Genomic DNA, 14,263 nt, shown 5'->3' with positions numbered 1-14,263 from the left:
CTGTCTGGTGTAATACAAAGGTATGCATAGGATTACCGCTCACGAAATGAAAAGAACGACAACGACAAGCGCAGCACAGTAAAAGGGAATAATAGAAACAAAAGAACGGGAAATTTACATATTATGTCAGGTGCAGTTTAACATAGCAGAAATAAAGCATTGCGTCACTAACACCCATCATTCAAAGTGTTCCAACGTTGCAAACGAATACAGTTTTAGGTCATATATACTGTGTTGCAACATGTTTAACATTCTCGCACATTAGTCGGTAATTAGCCCATGCCACCATAAACTGTCGACAACAAGTTTAAAAAACAAAACAAAAACATTCTCTAAGCCTGGTTCCCACTAAAGACACAACGCAAGAACGTAGACGCAACGCAAGAGAGTGGACCAAGGACGAGCGGCTGTTCGAATAATCCCATCACTTGTAATATTTGATCAAATAATTACGTTTCGCTTACGTCCTGCGTTACGTCTCTAGTGGGAACCAAGATTAGAGCATGTTTTAAAAAAAAACCATTGTTGTCGACAGTTTGTGGTGGCAACACATTTCCGACTACAAGTTGGCTTAAGCGTGGTTCCCACTAGCGACGCAACACAAGGACGTAACGCAACGCAAGTGAATTGACCAATCACAAGCGATGGCTTATTCGCTTGTGATTGGTTAAAACGCTTGCGTTGCGTTTACGTCTTTGCGTTACGTTCTAGTGGGAACCAAGCTTAAGAGAGCTGATATATAGCGAGCTTTCGAGGGGGCAGACGGTAAATTATACAAAATGAATCAACGCATGCGTATAAGCCACCTCCCACAGCCGTTCATTATCGGATCGATTTAACGTCTTCTTTCGTCTATATCGTCCCTGAACGAAAGGTCGCCAATGAAGCACCGCAATACGCAAAGAATAAACACTTTTATTCAATTTACTTTTGACATTATAAAATTCAGAATAATATATTAGCATACAATTCTATTAATTATAGACAATATTGATCTTAATTGGCTATTAATTATTTTGTTTAGGTTACACAGAATAAGGAACGTGTGTTTTTCACGACTTTTGAAGGTAAACGAATTCAATCAGTAATGCCTCATTGCTCTCTGCTCTATTATTGGTATCCATATTTACGATAACTTTATTCCTTTAAAACACATTGAACTCAAATTGTTTTTTTTTTCTTGATTGTTCCATCTTTTTTCTTCAATTTATAATAATAATGTTGATGTTGGTCATTAAACTTCAAAAAGGTTTTTTACGAGAGCTTGTTGAATATTGTTTTTTTTGTCTGTGAACGGATTGCCTTATTAGGAAAGATATTACAGTATCCATGCTATTATGTCTTAAAGTGCAACATCTGCAGCAATTTATATTGTAGAAAAATGCTTAACTTAGCTAACAAAATATAGTAATTATATTATCATCATCTGTATACAAGACATCATAAACACATTTTGTTGTGAACGGTTTAACTATTTAAATTTATTTTTTACAATTTTCATTTCTACTAACACTTAATCAGACCCTGGCTCCGACAATGCACCTGTGGAGGACCAAGTATCCGTAGCAGGTAAGCATGTGAATTATGAGGTTTAAATACATAGGCTAGTATTAAAAAACGTTCTTTAAGAAAAATGTCAAGCTTGCACCTAATGTATCGTCTTTTTAAAGATCTTGGGGTCCATTTTGAAAAACATCCATTTTAATATTTTCACACAGTTGGAAATCCGAGTTGCAATTTCGAATTGAATGATTGTGGGTTTGATCAGAACATTGCTGGTGATGTTTTCGACTGGAAAAGAAATCGCGACTACGACCACACAACGGGATATGGCTACTCTTTTACTATCAACGGCAACGGTCAAAGCCCTAAGGATAATGCCATGTTCAAGACGACAGGGCTCATACCGGCATCCGGTGGAAATCTACGGTTTTATATCCACACTGCTGATAACTCAAAACGGCAAAAACCAACTCAATTGAAGATCGATCTTTTACCAACGGGTATGCCAAGACAGACGTTCTTTACGTATACCGGTCCAAGTGGAGACGGTTGGGTAGAAGTTAACGTTGGCATTTCATACTACAACTCGTTTCAGGTAATCTTTAATACCGACCTGACATTTCACCGACGGTCATTTCTCCGACAGGACATTCCGCCGTCTTGTTGCGTAAATGCGTAATCAGTCGGCTTATATAAGTCCATCATCGAAATGTCATTCGGCAAAACGTCCGTGTAGGCCTACGATAATAGTCTTCTTTGATTGTTATGACGATGACGATAGCGGTGCTAACAAAGATAATGAACATTGATGTTGACGATTATTTCGTTGACTAGGCAATGACAGCTAGCTAATGGTGAGGATATTGTATATTTTAATAAAATGCCAGCGCTACTTATATAAACTACAATATAAATTTGGCACCGATTGTAAAATGTCCCTAAATAAGCATACATTATGTTTACAGTTCCTTTTTGAGGGCATCATTGGATCATCAGGAAGTGACATCACCATTGATGACATGGTTTGGACTCGTAAGTTTTATTAACTTTATAATAATTATTTTAGCGTCAGTAACAACTTACATTTTCAGTTGTTATAATAATTATACCGACCATTTAGCGCTTGACCTTTCAAGTTAATGTATCTCCTACGTCACAAATCTTGTGAATTATTGCACATAAGCTATAACATTAAAACGTTATTTTTTGTGGTTTTTTTTGTTCTTTCACCTTGGAAATGTATAGTTTCCTGCCATCAAATATGATTACAGTATTAAATATACGTCTAACAAAAGCTCTAAGTAGACCACTATTCAGCGAAACCTATTAAACATTATAATTATATCTCCCGCTGAATGCAACCTGGTGGCGGATGTAATTAAACCAACTATCTTTATTAATAATTATTCGAAATGTCTTTATTATTATTATTTGTATTTTTTAGCTTATTAACTGAAATGAATAATGCAGCATTACCACCATTGTCAGTTGAAGAGTACGTCATCTTTCAAATCTGATATTATACGTTCCAGTTTGTCAAACTGTTTTAAAATGTATATTAAATAGGTGTTGCAATTTAATTGTTTTGTGTGAGATGTGGTTATTTACCGTTAAAATAATATTAACTATATGAAGTATAACGAATACTGGACGGGATGACAACGAATTAGGAAGAGTGTAAAAGTCGAAATAATGACAACGGGATGATGACATCGATGATGATGATGATGATGATGATGTCAATACTTTTACCGATATGTTTTTTAAGAACAAATAATGTGGTGCAATCTGAATATAACGTATCACATAGAACAAAATTGTTTTATACACTGATAAATGCGCTTGTTTGGCAGGAAAATGACGCCCCAATTGTATGTTATCAGTAGACTCAAATCATAACTTATACAACATGTAATATTATAATGTTTTTTTTATTGTAATTCTCGATCTTAAAGAGTAGCTCCGGGTATAAAGGTCATTTCTAAAATATGAACTTTACTTGCAACAAAATTGTTAACAATCTGACATATGTTTTGTCAGCTATCAAACAGAAGGAGCGTCGCGAAATAATTCTCACTTTAAATACAGGTGCTGCGAACTAAAAAAATGTTAAAATGTTAAATGTTAAATTATTCTGGTCCTCAAGTTTAACTGGAAACTGAGGAAATTCGAATTAGGCCCTCCATGGACCCACGGTAGCCAGCAGTGCAGCGCCTATCAGATCAGCACACCGGGAGACGATCCTCTACTCTTTTCGAATAGTGTACCAATTTCTTTAACGTGCACTGTTAAGTACACGGGACCAACGACTTTACATCCCATCCAAAGGACGAGGCAATGGGAGTAAAGCATCTTGCCCAAGGATGCAATTATTATGGTACAGATAACCTCGAACCCATGCCTATCACATGCTAGTCCGATATTACCATTACACCATCACACTCCGGTATATACAGCACCCGCCGCTATTCTAGACGATCTCCCACCCAGTATTTCTTTTCATTCACGCTTGTATAATTGATTGTTCTTTTGGTTTATACCTTATTCTTTTAAAAAATGCATTAAATTTACATAAATTAATAAACTTGTACATATCTTCTAACATTATAAATTGGCTCTTAGCACCCTGTTAGGCCATGACGGAAATGTTTTTTTTTTTTTAACCATATTAACGTCACCCTCATCCCTATAAATCATTTATGAATGTGATAAGGCAGCTGGGAAAGTAAATGTCACCGATCTTCAACATAAGCACGGTGATTATTATTTTTTTGTTAATCACTATGGAAACCAACGACGCCATGACACTTTGAATGTCAAAGTTGTTTGTTGCTATGTATAGACCTGCATCTGTAATGACATTATGAAGATAAATATCAAACCATTGATTAGGACTAACAAGTGATAAATTGCATAATGCTAAAAGAATCAATTGTAAAAGTTATCCTCGTCGTCGTTATCTACACGAAATAATGACGATTCTTTTCACAAACCGCGGTGGATCCAGAAAGTTCGCATTTGTAGGTTTAAACAGGAAATGTTGATGATCGATTACTATTAATAGTAAAATTGAAGGAGATCCTATAAAATTCGCCACGGATAAGCAGAGATCATCCATTCTCTATAAAGTGAACTAACTCTGTTCTTAACACATTAGCATATCGTCATTACTTTCATCCACCCACCGTAGGCCTGTTCTCTTGATCCCAATATCATCATACGTGTTTCGGTGGTACCATAAAATGACACAGACTGACTATCTTCGTTACAGTTATACAATTCATAGTCTTCGTAATGATTAACAATAAAAGTGTCCTGAAAGTAATACTTTCTTCCTTCGTTCTTAAATTTTTAAATAAAGATTGATAATAAAGTCAGTCATTATAATAACAACCTTAAGCTCTGTCTACACTATCAAACTAGTTTGACTAAAAAAGTGTGATGTGACCAGATATGGTAGTAATATGTTCAAATATGGTAGTGATGTGACATCATAATGTCCATATAATGGGCACCTCCCATTGTTTTGTCACATAACGTTTAGTGTAGACAGAGCTTTACAAACACCGATGCCAACAAATAATAATAATAAACTAGTCGATGTAACAGGGTATATGTGAACATTTTATTGAATCTGTACTTCATGCTTAAGCTTTCCCACTCGAACGCAACATAAGGATATAAACAATCCAAAAGTAATTTGACCAATCACGACCCGGTGGATCATCCGAACTATGTGATTGGTCAACTTATTTGCGTTGCGTCTACGTCGTTGCGTTATGTCCAAGTAGGAACTGCGTTTTAATAAGACCCCAACGTATGAATTAATCACAACCTGGAACATTATATGGCCAATCGCATGATGAAATGACTGGATTAAAGACTGTATCAGGCCCACAAGAACGATGCCATGTCCTGTAGCCGTCGCAGTGAAAGTATTTTCCACAGTCATTCGGATCAGCGTAGAACACATTCGACTGATCATTACATGAAAATGCACCAGCTAAAATAAAATAAATATCATACATTTATTATTATCATCCATATTTTCAAATTTTGAAAAGTAATCAAAATTACTTTTCAATTTACTTACAGTATTTATTCATCGTTCACACAACACAATGTATCTCAACATACTATCTATTTCCGAAGTAGGCCTATCATAGGAATATTTGGTAATACAGCATCTCATTTATATCACATGTGGTGCCTGTATCATATAAAGTTAGGTTAAGGGTTGGCTACTACTAGATTCACGTGAAACACGTGATGATGTATTTCGAAATATTCCTATGATACTTCGGAAATAGACACAATACAGAGAATCGACTGACTATACAACTATAGTATATGCCATAAATGCTAAAGATTTTGCACTGAAGTTTTGGATTTCTGTTTTTGCAAGACCCATGGAATCACGTCTAATTGTTTATTTATTTGAATAGGTAACGTCAATTTCACATCCCTTTATTTTCCCAAACTCTTCAGTCAATACACTAATGGTAATGATACGAGTTATGAAGTCGTTTACATGTCTAATATAGTTGAAATTAAAATAAAATAAATACGTACAAGTTGGGGTGAATTCAAAATCATCAATGTAAATATCTTCCGTACTGTCTTCCATATATCCAACGATTTCAAACTGAAACAAGAAATATTATAATAATGATTACTTACTCAAAAAACAATTATTTTTATTATTATTATTTTCTTAGTACTGGGTAGCTCCAATGGCTGCTCTCCCATAGGGCTCAGTTATGATCAGTGACTGACTGTGTGTACTAGTACGGCGGGGCAACCTCCTACTCGTCTCGAAAAAGATGTGGGCCTACTAGGTTCTTTAAAGTGCACATGAGCTAGATGTGTAAACTGGACCTACGGGTTTACAATAGAGAGGACTCGTCCTACCACCAGAACGATGGAGCGAGTGACCCTCGAACCCTTGCCGATGTTATGGCTAGGTATTACACTTAACCGCTCTGCCACTCACTCACTCGCAATTAAGTTGCCATGTGTATGTTACAACAACAAAAACAATACATTTGGGCCAAAACTTATATTTTCTGTTTTAGGCATTGGATATTAAAAAGATTTTTGGATTTTTTTTTTTAGTTATTAATATGGAACGAATATTTTTATGAAACTAATTTGCTGAACTGATAGAATTGATAAACAGAAAGATAAAGAGGAGAGGAAATTAAATGAAATAATATTAATACGGGTTCTATTGCAACATATCTATATTTAATCTGCACTTAAGTTACAGTAGTAACGTTTCAAGTTATTTAATCAAATCATTATGACCTACTAATCTAAAGTCAAAAAGTATCATTTGAGGCTTAAGGATTGGAGTAGAAATGCTCGTGATTTACAACACTGGCACCAGGATTGAACCATGAACCTTGTGATAAGCATGTTAACCACCAAGCTACAACTCTACGGTACTTCAGGAAAATGATTCAAGAAAGGAAAATTTCAGAATATGGATATGCACTCGCCAGTTGGTTATAATACGAAATAATCTTCTTTTTTATGAACACAATGTTTACAGAATCATTTAAAAACAGAATAGAATTAGCATTAAATATAAATATCAACAGTAGGCCTAATCAGAATGTTAAGAGAAATTTAATTTTACTAGAGGGTGAGCTCGCTTCGCTCGCTCCCCCTCTAGGAAGTGTAGACGATGGTTTTCGGAATGATAATGTTCTCCTTATACGTTTTCTGTCGGTTACCATTATTGAAAATACTTGACATTCGTAAAACTAAACTACTTTGTTTCACAGTGTTTTAGATGATTAATAACATTTTAAAGTACAGTTTTTATTGTTTGGTAGGGCCCTTTGGGGAGGCGGAGGTCATTTGAGGGAGGTGCTTATTCGAGGGATATATGTTAAATTTTGTAGTTTTAATAATATGGTAACATTTATAATCAAATGAAATCCTCTAATAGATATGAAAAGTGCTAAAAAAGAATAACAAATGCTTGGTAAATTGTAGATAACAGTGCGGTGAATTCTACTACAAATAGTACCGTATAATTGTGTTGTTATAAATATGTGGATGGACGTTTATTAGATAGTTGGGTTGGGTTGGGTTGGGTTGGGGTGGGGGGGGGGGGGGGGGTTTATTATTCAAAGGTATGTTTTATTGGAGAGGCGTTTATTCAAATGAATACCATCCTAATAATTATTAATACATTATTTAATTTAATCATCTTTTGAAACTAACTGCCGTGACAGAGTGGGCCCAAGAAAGAAGACATTATGGTACGGCTTGCAACATGGACAGACATCTCGGTCCTAACGGGACACAGGAAGATAGCCTACAGTTATTCCTGCAAGCTTACTCAATAAAACTCAGCTATCGGGATTTCACTCGAAAAATGTCTTATCATCAAATCTCCCTATGTAATGTTATAATACTATTCCCCACAATATATTCTGATTCTTTATGGCGTATATTTAATTTGATCTTTATTAATTTGCAGTATAATTCCTATTATTTAACTACTGTACCTTCACACACGCGCGGTATGTTTTAAGATAAACAAAAAACTGAAATGGCTATGATTAATGGCCAACTTAAGCTCCAGTCCTACTATATCTGATTTTTTTTTCGTCTTCCAAAGGGACACTGTATTGATTGATGGAAAGTGCCTGTTTCCAGTCACCTTTAGGGTCAAATTTATTATTCTAACTGCTCCCTTGTGTATAAAAGAGAGAAAATATTTGAAACCAGGTTGTTGCAAGGTGAACTTATCTTAAACCCGGAAATTACTTTGACCGGGAAGAATGGAAATTGAGATGAAAATCTAATGTTGAAATCATAAATTGTGTTAAAAAACTCTTTATAATATCTTCCTAAGATAGAAATATGGAACAATAGTGTCGCTGTGAACACTAATGTTATCAAATCTACGTTTCGCGGTACATCTCAGATAGATAAGGTAGGTATCCAAGGCGGAGATTTGTACCGAAGTTTTTGCATTGTGCTCGCCTATGTCAGAATTAACCATAATTTATATATAGATACTCCAGCAGAAAAAAACTGCAATGGTTTCATGGGAAGTAGACATATTCTGTAATTTAATATAACAAATTCCAATCTTAAAGATAAAAAGAACCGCTCTATGGCATTAACTATTATTAATATCAATAAAGATGATATGATCATAGCACTGGTTCAATGTATATCAACATCTCACGCAAACCTTCTATTTAAATTGATTCTTTTACATTTTTATGACAAACAAATTAATATCATAAAGACGGCATATTAATGTATTTACTAATTTAAGCGTGGTTCCCACTAGCGACGCAACGCAAGGACGTAACGCAACGCAAGTGAATTGACCAATCAAAAGCGATGGCTTATTCGCTTTTGATTGCTAACTGTCTATAACTTCGCTTGTCATTGGTTAAAACGCTTGAGTTGCGTTTACGTCCTTGCGTTACGTTCCAGTGGGAACCAAGCTTTAGGTAACAAACCGTAACGGAAAGAATTGACGCCCTCTGTATTGATGTAACTAATTGTTTTAAGTACAGTACTGTATATAAACACTAGTCTAGTTTTGGCATACACGAGCGTGCCATTACTATACATGAGCTGGAATCACAAACGGGCAAAACTCAACGCCGGTTGAAACATGTTGAAAGAAGAGAAACAACATATCCCATCAAACAGACATGATGGTGGTGTTGGTGGTTATATTAAAGATGTATTGTCCCCCAAAAACACGAAAAATGAAGATTCATTGAATCAGACTTTGAATAGTGTATTTTGTAGTTTTAATAAAGTTAATCACTTCCGTAGAAAAAAACCCCTAACAAATAATGTTTTCACTTATAAAATTACAATATAAATGGTTAAATTCAACAAAAAATCCATTGGCTGGCAGCCAATTTGATTATTTTTTGCTTTAAATTACAGTTTTTTCATGTAGGCCTAAATCATTTTTTTGGTAAAAGTGGATAACTATTACGTGACAATAAAATGGCATATTCAAAAGAAAATGTTTAAATAATTATTTTTTTCAGAGGGACAATACATCTTTAAATGCAAATTGGAGTGAAAACTGTTGTAAAAATTACCCTGAACGTCAATGATTGACCCATATCCACGTCTACGCTCATTGGTACCCATGGTCTTTCAAAATCTTCATCGCTCATTGGCACCCATGGTCTTTCCATTTCACTGCTCGTTAAATATATCAACTTTCTCTCACCACCATCAATGCGTGTGTACATTGACAGTTTAGACTTTGTTGTTGCGTTCTTTGATGGAATTCGGTACCACATGCTAACCACGCCGGAATCTGTACTAAACCACGGAGACAAGAGAATTGACTGAATCGAGCTCTTTTCAGAATCATCTGCATCCATTCGCATGGAACAACCTGGAGCAGCTAGACAATTAGAAAATGCAATTTACATCATTTAAGTTTAATAACATAGACTTAATCTTTCTTACGAGTTTGTTTGCTGTACGCGTGCACATTTCAAACATGAAAAGGTTAGGTTGTGTTAAAGTTAAGAGTTCCAAAAAATCGTACGCATGACAGAATGAAGGCCGCCTTTCCTCGACCATGACTCTCTTGTCCATGTAATTAAGGACAGCGGCTATCCTTTTTATGCCAATGCGGTTGTAGACGCGCATGAATAAACTACTAGGCCTAATAATTAAGCCATGTTCTGAATCAAAGAGACACAAACTTATAGGCCTAAAGGGGATGTTAATGCGAGTTTAGTAGAGAACTTAGCAGTGTAGCGTGTTGACCGCGAATGACTGACAAACAACCAGTCCCACTACACCTGCATAATCTTATTTGCATAACGACTCACGGCATACCTTAAGCCGTGTCGTGCAACTACGATATAAATTCTCTTAGTCTTACAGACACGTAAAGAAGAGAACTATCAATTTTCTGGAGGAGGTTCAGTGTAGGCTCATAATATAATTATATTATAGGGGCTGCTGATTACCTCTAACCACTAGCTTCGTTTGAGCTGCAATAAAGATTAAAACGAAGAAGAAGAAACACCAAAAACCAAGAATATAGAGATATTGCAAACAATGGTTTGTCTATTTGTTCTTTTCTGTCTGTACTTATACACAATTTGAATTAATTTAAACTTTATAATCTAGTTTTTCAAATTGTCTCGATAATGTAATGTGACGATGTGACGTATATTTTGTATTATTGATATCAATTTATCAATTCAAAGTATTTGCCTTATACAGACTTTATAATAGTATACACTTGCCAAACCGGGGATGTTTTGATAGACAAAAATAATCGGTACTTTTTTTTTTCTATTAGTTGTTTAGAATACATTTCAAAAGTGTGTAAATATACTTACTGTTTTCACAAATTCTACGCCAATAATATGTAGTCACAGGTCCCATTTCTGCCGTCGAAATATCGTGAGAAAAACTACATTCATCTTGTTCAAATCCACAGTCAATACTGTACAAATCTATTTTCAAAGGGAAATATCACTTTTTCTCAAATTAAAGCAAAAATTAAGCAATTGTGTTATTTACTTATAGAGAAGCACTTATCGGCGTCTCGATTTTGTTTCATTAATTCTGATTCTGTAATATTATAATTATGTTAGTTTTTCAATTATCCTATGCACACATTTGTATCGCAGCCCGCAAAGGCTTATGAAGACCACTAGGAGCTGTATATTAATCAATTTTAAGGAATTTGTTTTAGAGCTTATAAAAGATTTGCTCGAAGAATCTCTAAAATTAACTTGTATAACAACCGTATTACTTTAAAAAAAAACAATATATTCACTGATTTCATTTTGTTACTTGATTTGTACTTGTACTCAATTGTCATACCTGATGCTGTATGACTGGACGTACTCAAACCCACTGCATTTTTATTCTTCTGCAAAGCACAAACAAACGTGATTGTCGGTGTTATAAAAATACATCAGTTTTTCACTACTGTTATACTAAAAGTCAAGATACGTTTATAGCTAACATTTTTACGAAGGTTTTCAGCTATTAAACTACCAACTACTGTGATTTTTCTCATCAAACACGATAAACATGATCCTACCTTTTTAGGGTAATCCTTACAATTTATATTATCGCAGGCGATGACCAAAACAACGAATAATAACACTTTTTTAGCCATTTCAAATGAACTACTTGCGAAAACTAAATTACGATTATTAACCAAGAAAAACTGGAATCAATATATAGTACGCGTAGCTTATCTTGAACATAACAGGATAAGATAGCAAAATACACAAATATACTCGAATTATTTTTGATAATAGGCGCCATATATTATTCTTCATATCTTTGTATCTATTTCGTGCACGCAAATACTGCACTAAATTGATAGTTTGTAGATAAAAAAAAACAAAAGATAAAAACATTATTGCATATACAATCTAATGTATTAATTAACAAATGGATTAATATTGAAAACAATCAATTTAGTTTATCTTGTCGCTGAATATGGGGAAACATTAGGAGATAATGGACACAGATGTTCTTCTCAACATCAATGACGTCATACGATTTAGGATAGTTGGTTGGAGCCTTAATTTTGTCAACATTGGCAGTAGATAGTAGGCCTATCAAGTTGAACTATAAGAATTGACAAAAGAACAAACAAAATAATACGGAAGGTTTATCAATTATCAATAGGAAGCATTCGATTGCGACAACCGTCGCCTGGACCCAACACAACTGTATAGGCCTATAAGGCCTCTCAAGACAATGGAGTGAGAAGTTACATCACAACTTCCCCGCATGCGCGTTGACATGAACATTTTCTTAGGTCATCGATCATCGCAAATCAAATGCTTCTTAATGTATCTATGAGTACCTGTTCATTATGCATATATTATGTCAACATTACCCAGTGGATCTTCCAGTTGCAATTATGTTTTAAAGCGTAGGCCTACATTCATTTACCAAGCACAATATAAAACGTTCAAAGAAAAATTACGTTCCTGCCAAAATCTCCTCCTCACCTTTGACATCCATTATACTTTACTAAATGTCAACAGCAGGTCACTGACTAACCGAATTTAGTTATTTAACCGGTTTATTTCAGAGGAAGAAAAAGAGAAGATTAAATTAACACCCACAAGTTCAGTCATCTGTATATATTTTGGGGTATGGCCTACAAATGTCGAAATTTGAACCTTTTAATTTGAAGCTCACGTTAGTTATCCATTGCAATATTTAGCAAGGATAGGAGGCACTACTCGGTTAGCGAATACAAATATTTAAAACGGAACTAATGTTATAAATATATGAGCAAAAAAAAAAGGATGCAGCTGTTACTCGACCTTTTCAAATGAGTTCGACAGCGTAAATAAAAAAAATAATACAGATGAGTGTAATGATGATGATGAGGTACAATAAATACCTACAACCCCTGGATTATGAATCTCCAACGCTGGAGGCCTCGGGTGTTTTTATCCTTTTCGACATATTTTAATGTTCATTTTTTCCTCTGGGCAATGCTTAGAGGACCCATAAGCTCCGGGCCCCCTGGGTTTAGTCAGCTAGCGATTACTGCCTATCGAATGCTCGCGTGATGATGCTAAATTCATTTAACCATCCGAGATAATTATAGTTAATATCTCTATGATTTAATAGACGCCCTTTTACAGAGTTATTGTTCCACCACCCTGATGCCGCTCCACCAGCCGCTCCCCCACCCCGCCCCGGCTTTGACGCAACTCCCTGGGCACCGCAAGAAATTTGACGGATCATCCAAACTGTCGCTTGTGATTTGTCAACTCACTTCGTTGCGTCCAATCTTGTCAAATGTCAAATCCCGCCCTAACTTTACGCTATATTCTTCAAACTCAAACAATCCACAATCCTTCCTCTTTGGAAAAGTTAGAGAATTCTGATTGCGTTTAGAGTGAGTGAGTGAGTGAGTGGCCGAGCGGTTAAGACAGTGGAACCGTAATCACGTAGCCATAACATCGGCAGGGGTTCAAGCCTCACTCACTCCATGGTTCTGGTGGTAGAACGAGTCTTCTCGGATAAGGACTATAAACCGTAGGTCCAGTGTACACAACTTGCTCGTGTGCACTTTAAAGAACCTAGTACATCTTTCGAGACGAGTAGGGGGTTACCCCGGTGTATTAGTACAGCACCCAGTATACAGATAAAACAAACAAACAAAACGGATAGCGAACCATACAGTTTTTAATACAAGGCGTTAAGCAATGGGTGGGGCATATAGGAGGTCTTACTGCATATAAAATATATTCAATATCTATTATTACTAGTAATAAAGCATGATGACCTTGATGGATATGCGTATTATTGTACACGAACATGAATGGAATAACCGCTCTGATTAGTTGATCAACGACATCATCAACAGAGATTACTACCTATATCATAACGACGGCCGGACAGATAGACAACCTGAGCACCAACCACTCCAAATGCTTTATTAACTAACGCAGTGGATTAAACAGATGATATATTCACAACCAATATATTCCAATTAAAATAGTGTTATCGTAATCACGCAATACTGAAATATTAGTATTATATTATATCATTAATAAATAAGATCCAACCTTTTTCTTCTTTGTTATAATCATCAATTATGCGTACACTATTGGCAGAAACGAAACGATTGAATAATTTATGTAATTTGTGTGTCTACGTTTCAGTACATTTATTACAACGTACCAGCATCGATGAATAACCAACCATCTGACGGGCATTATTCATACACTACGTGAACCATAAC

General features: G+C 35.3%; 2 protein-coding genes across 6 annotated transcripts; one reads left to right on the top strand and one right to left on the bottom strand.

Moving 5' to 3' along the window:
• Positions 1-1,218: 1,218 nt before the first annotated feature.
• Positions 1,219-3,113, top strand: LOC140051933 (MAM and LDL-receptor class A domain-containing protein 1-like). The gene is made up of 5 exons (XM_072097283.1): positions 1,219-1,249; positions 1,522-1,569; positions 1,719-2,098; positions 2,469-2,535; positions 2,948-3,113. Exons 1-5 carry the CDS (start codon positions 1,219-1,221, stop codon positions 2,953-2,955), a joined length of 534 nt encoding a protein of 177 aa, XP_071953384.1. The 3' UTR covers positions 2,956-3,113.
• Positions 3,114-5,065: 1,952 nt separating this feature from the next.
• LOC140052609 (uncharacterized) lies at positions 5,066-14,261 on the bottom strand. 5 transcript variants are annotated; one of them, XM_072098251.1, is made up of 6 exons: positions 14,088-14,261; positions 11,359-11,407; positions 10,869-10,985; positions 9,600-9,913; positions 6,076-6,148; positions 5,066-5,506 (listed from the first exon to the last, which is right to left on the bottom strand). In XM_072098251.1, exons 1-6 carry the CDS (start codon positions 14,109-14,111, stop codon positions 5,328-5,330), a joined length of 756 nt encoding a protein of 251 aa, XP_071954352.1. In that variant the 5' UTR covers positions 14,112-14,261; the 3' UTR covers positions 5,066-5,327. The 5 variants fall into 5 exon arrangements, with proteins under 5 accessions (XP_071954352.1, XP_071954353.1, XP_071954357.1 ...); XM_072098252.1 differs by lacking the exon at positions 14,088-14,261 and adding an exon at positions 12,362-12,803; XM_072098256.1 differs by lacking the exon at positions 11,359-11,407 and having other exon boundaries at positions 5,067-5,506.
• Between the last annotated feature and the right edge of the window lie 2 nt (positions 14,262-14,263).

The sequence above is a fragment of the Antedon mediterranea genome, chromosome 6 (assembly GCF_964355755.1).
Source record: "Antedon mediterranea chromosome 6, ecAntMedi1.1, whole genome shotgun sequence".
In the NCBI taxonomy this organism is placed as follows: Eukaryota; Metazoa; Echinodermata; class Crinoidea; order Comatulida; family Antedonidae; genus Antedon; species Antedon mediterranea.
This window is presented reverse-complemented; position numbering and strand designations above follow the sequence as displayed.

Coding starts and splice junctions, on each gene's coding strand:
- LOC140051933 (XM_072097283.1), top strand. CDS start 1,219: ATGTTGATGTTGGTCATTAAACTTCAAAAAG. Junction 1,250..1,521: donor GGTCATTAAACTTCAAAAAG/GTTTTTTACGAG, acceptor ACACTTAATCAG/ACCCTGGCTCCGACAATGCA. Junction 1,570..1,718: donor GGACCAAGTATCCGTAGCAG/GTAAGCATGTGA, acceptor ATTTTCACACAG/TTGGAAATCCGAGTTGCAAT.
- LOC140052609 (XM_072098251.1), bottom strand. CDS start 14,111: ATGATTATAACAAAGAAGAAAAAG. Junction 10,986..11,358: donor GTCCAGTCATACAGCATCAG/GTATGACAATTG, acceptor CTTTGAAAATAG/ATTTGTACAGTATTGACTGT. Junction 5,507..6,075: donor TTTTGAATTCACCCCAACTT/GTACGTATTTAT, acceptor ATTTTATTTTAG/CTGGTGCATTTTCATGTAAT.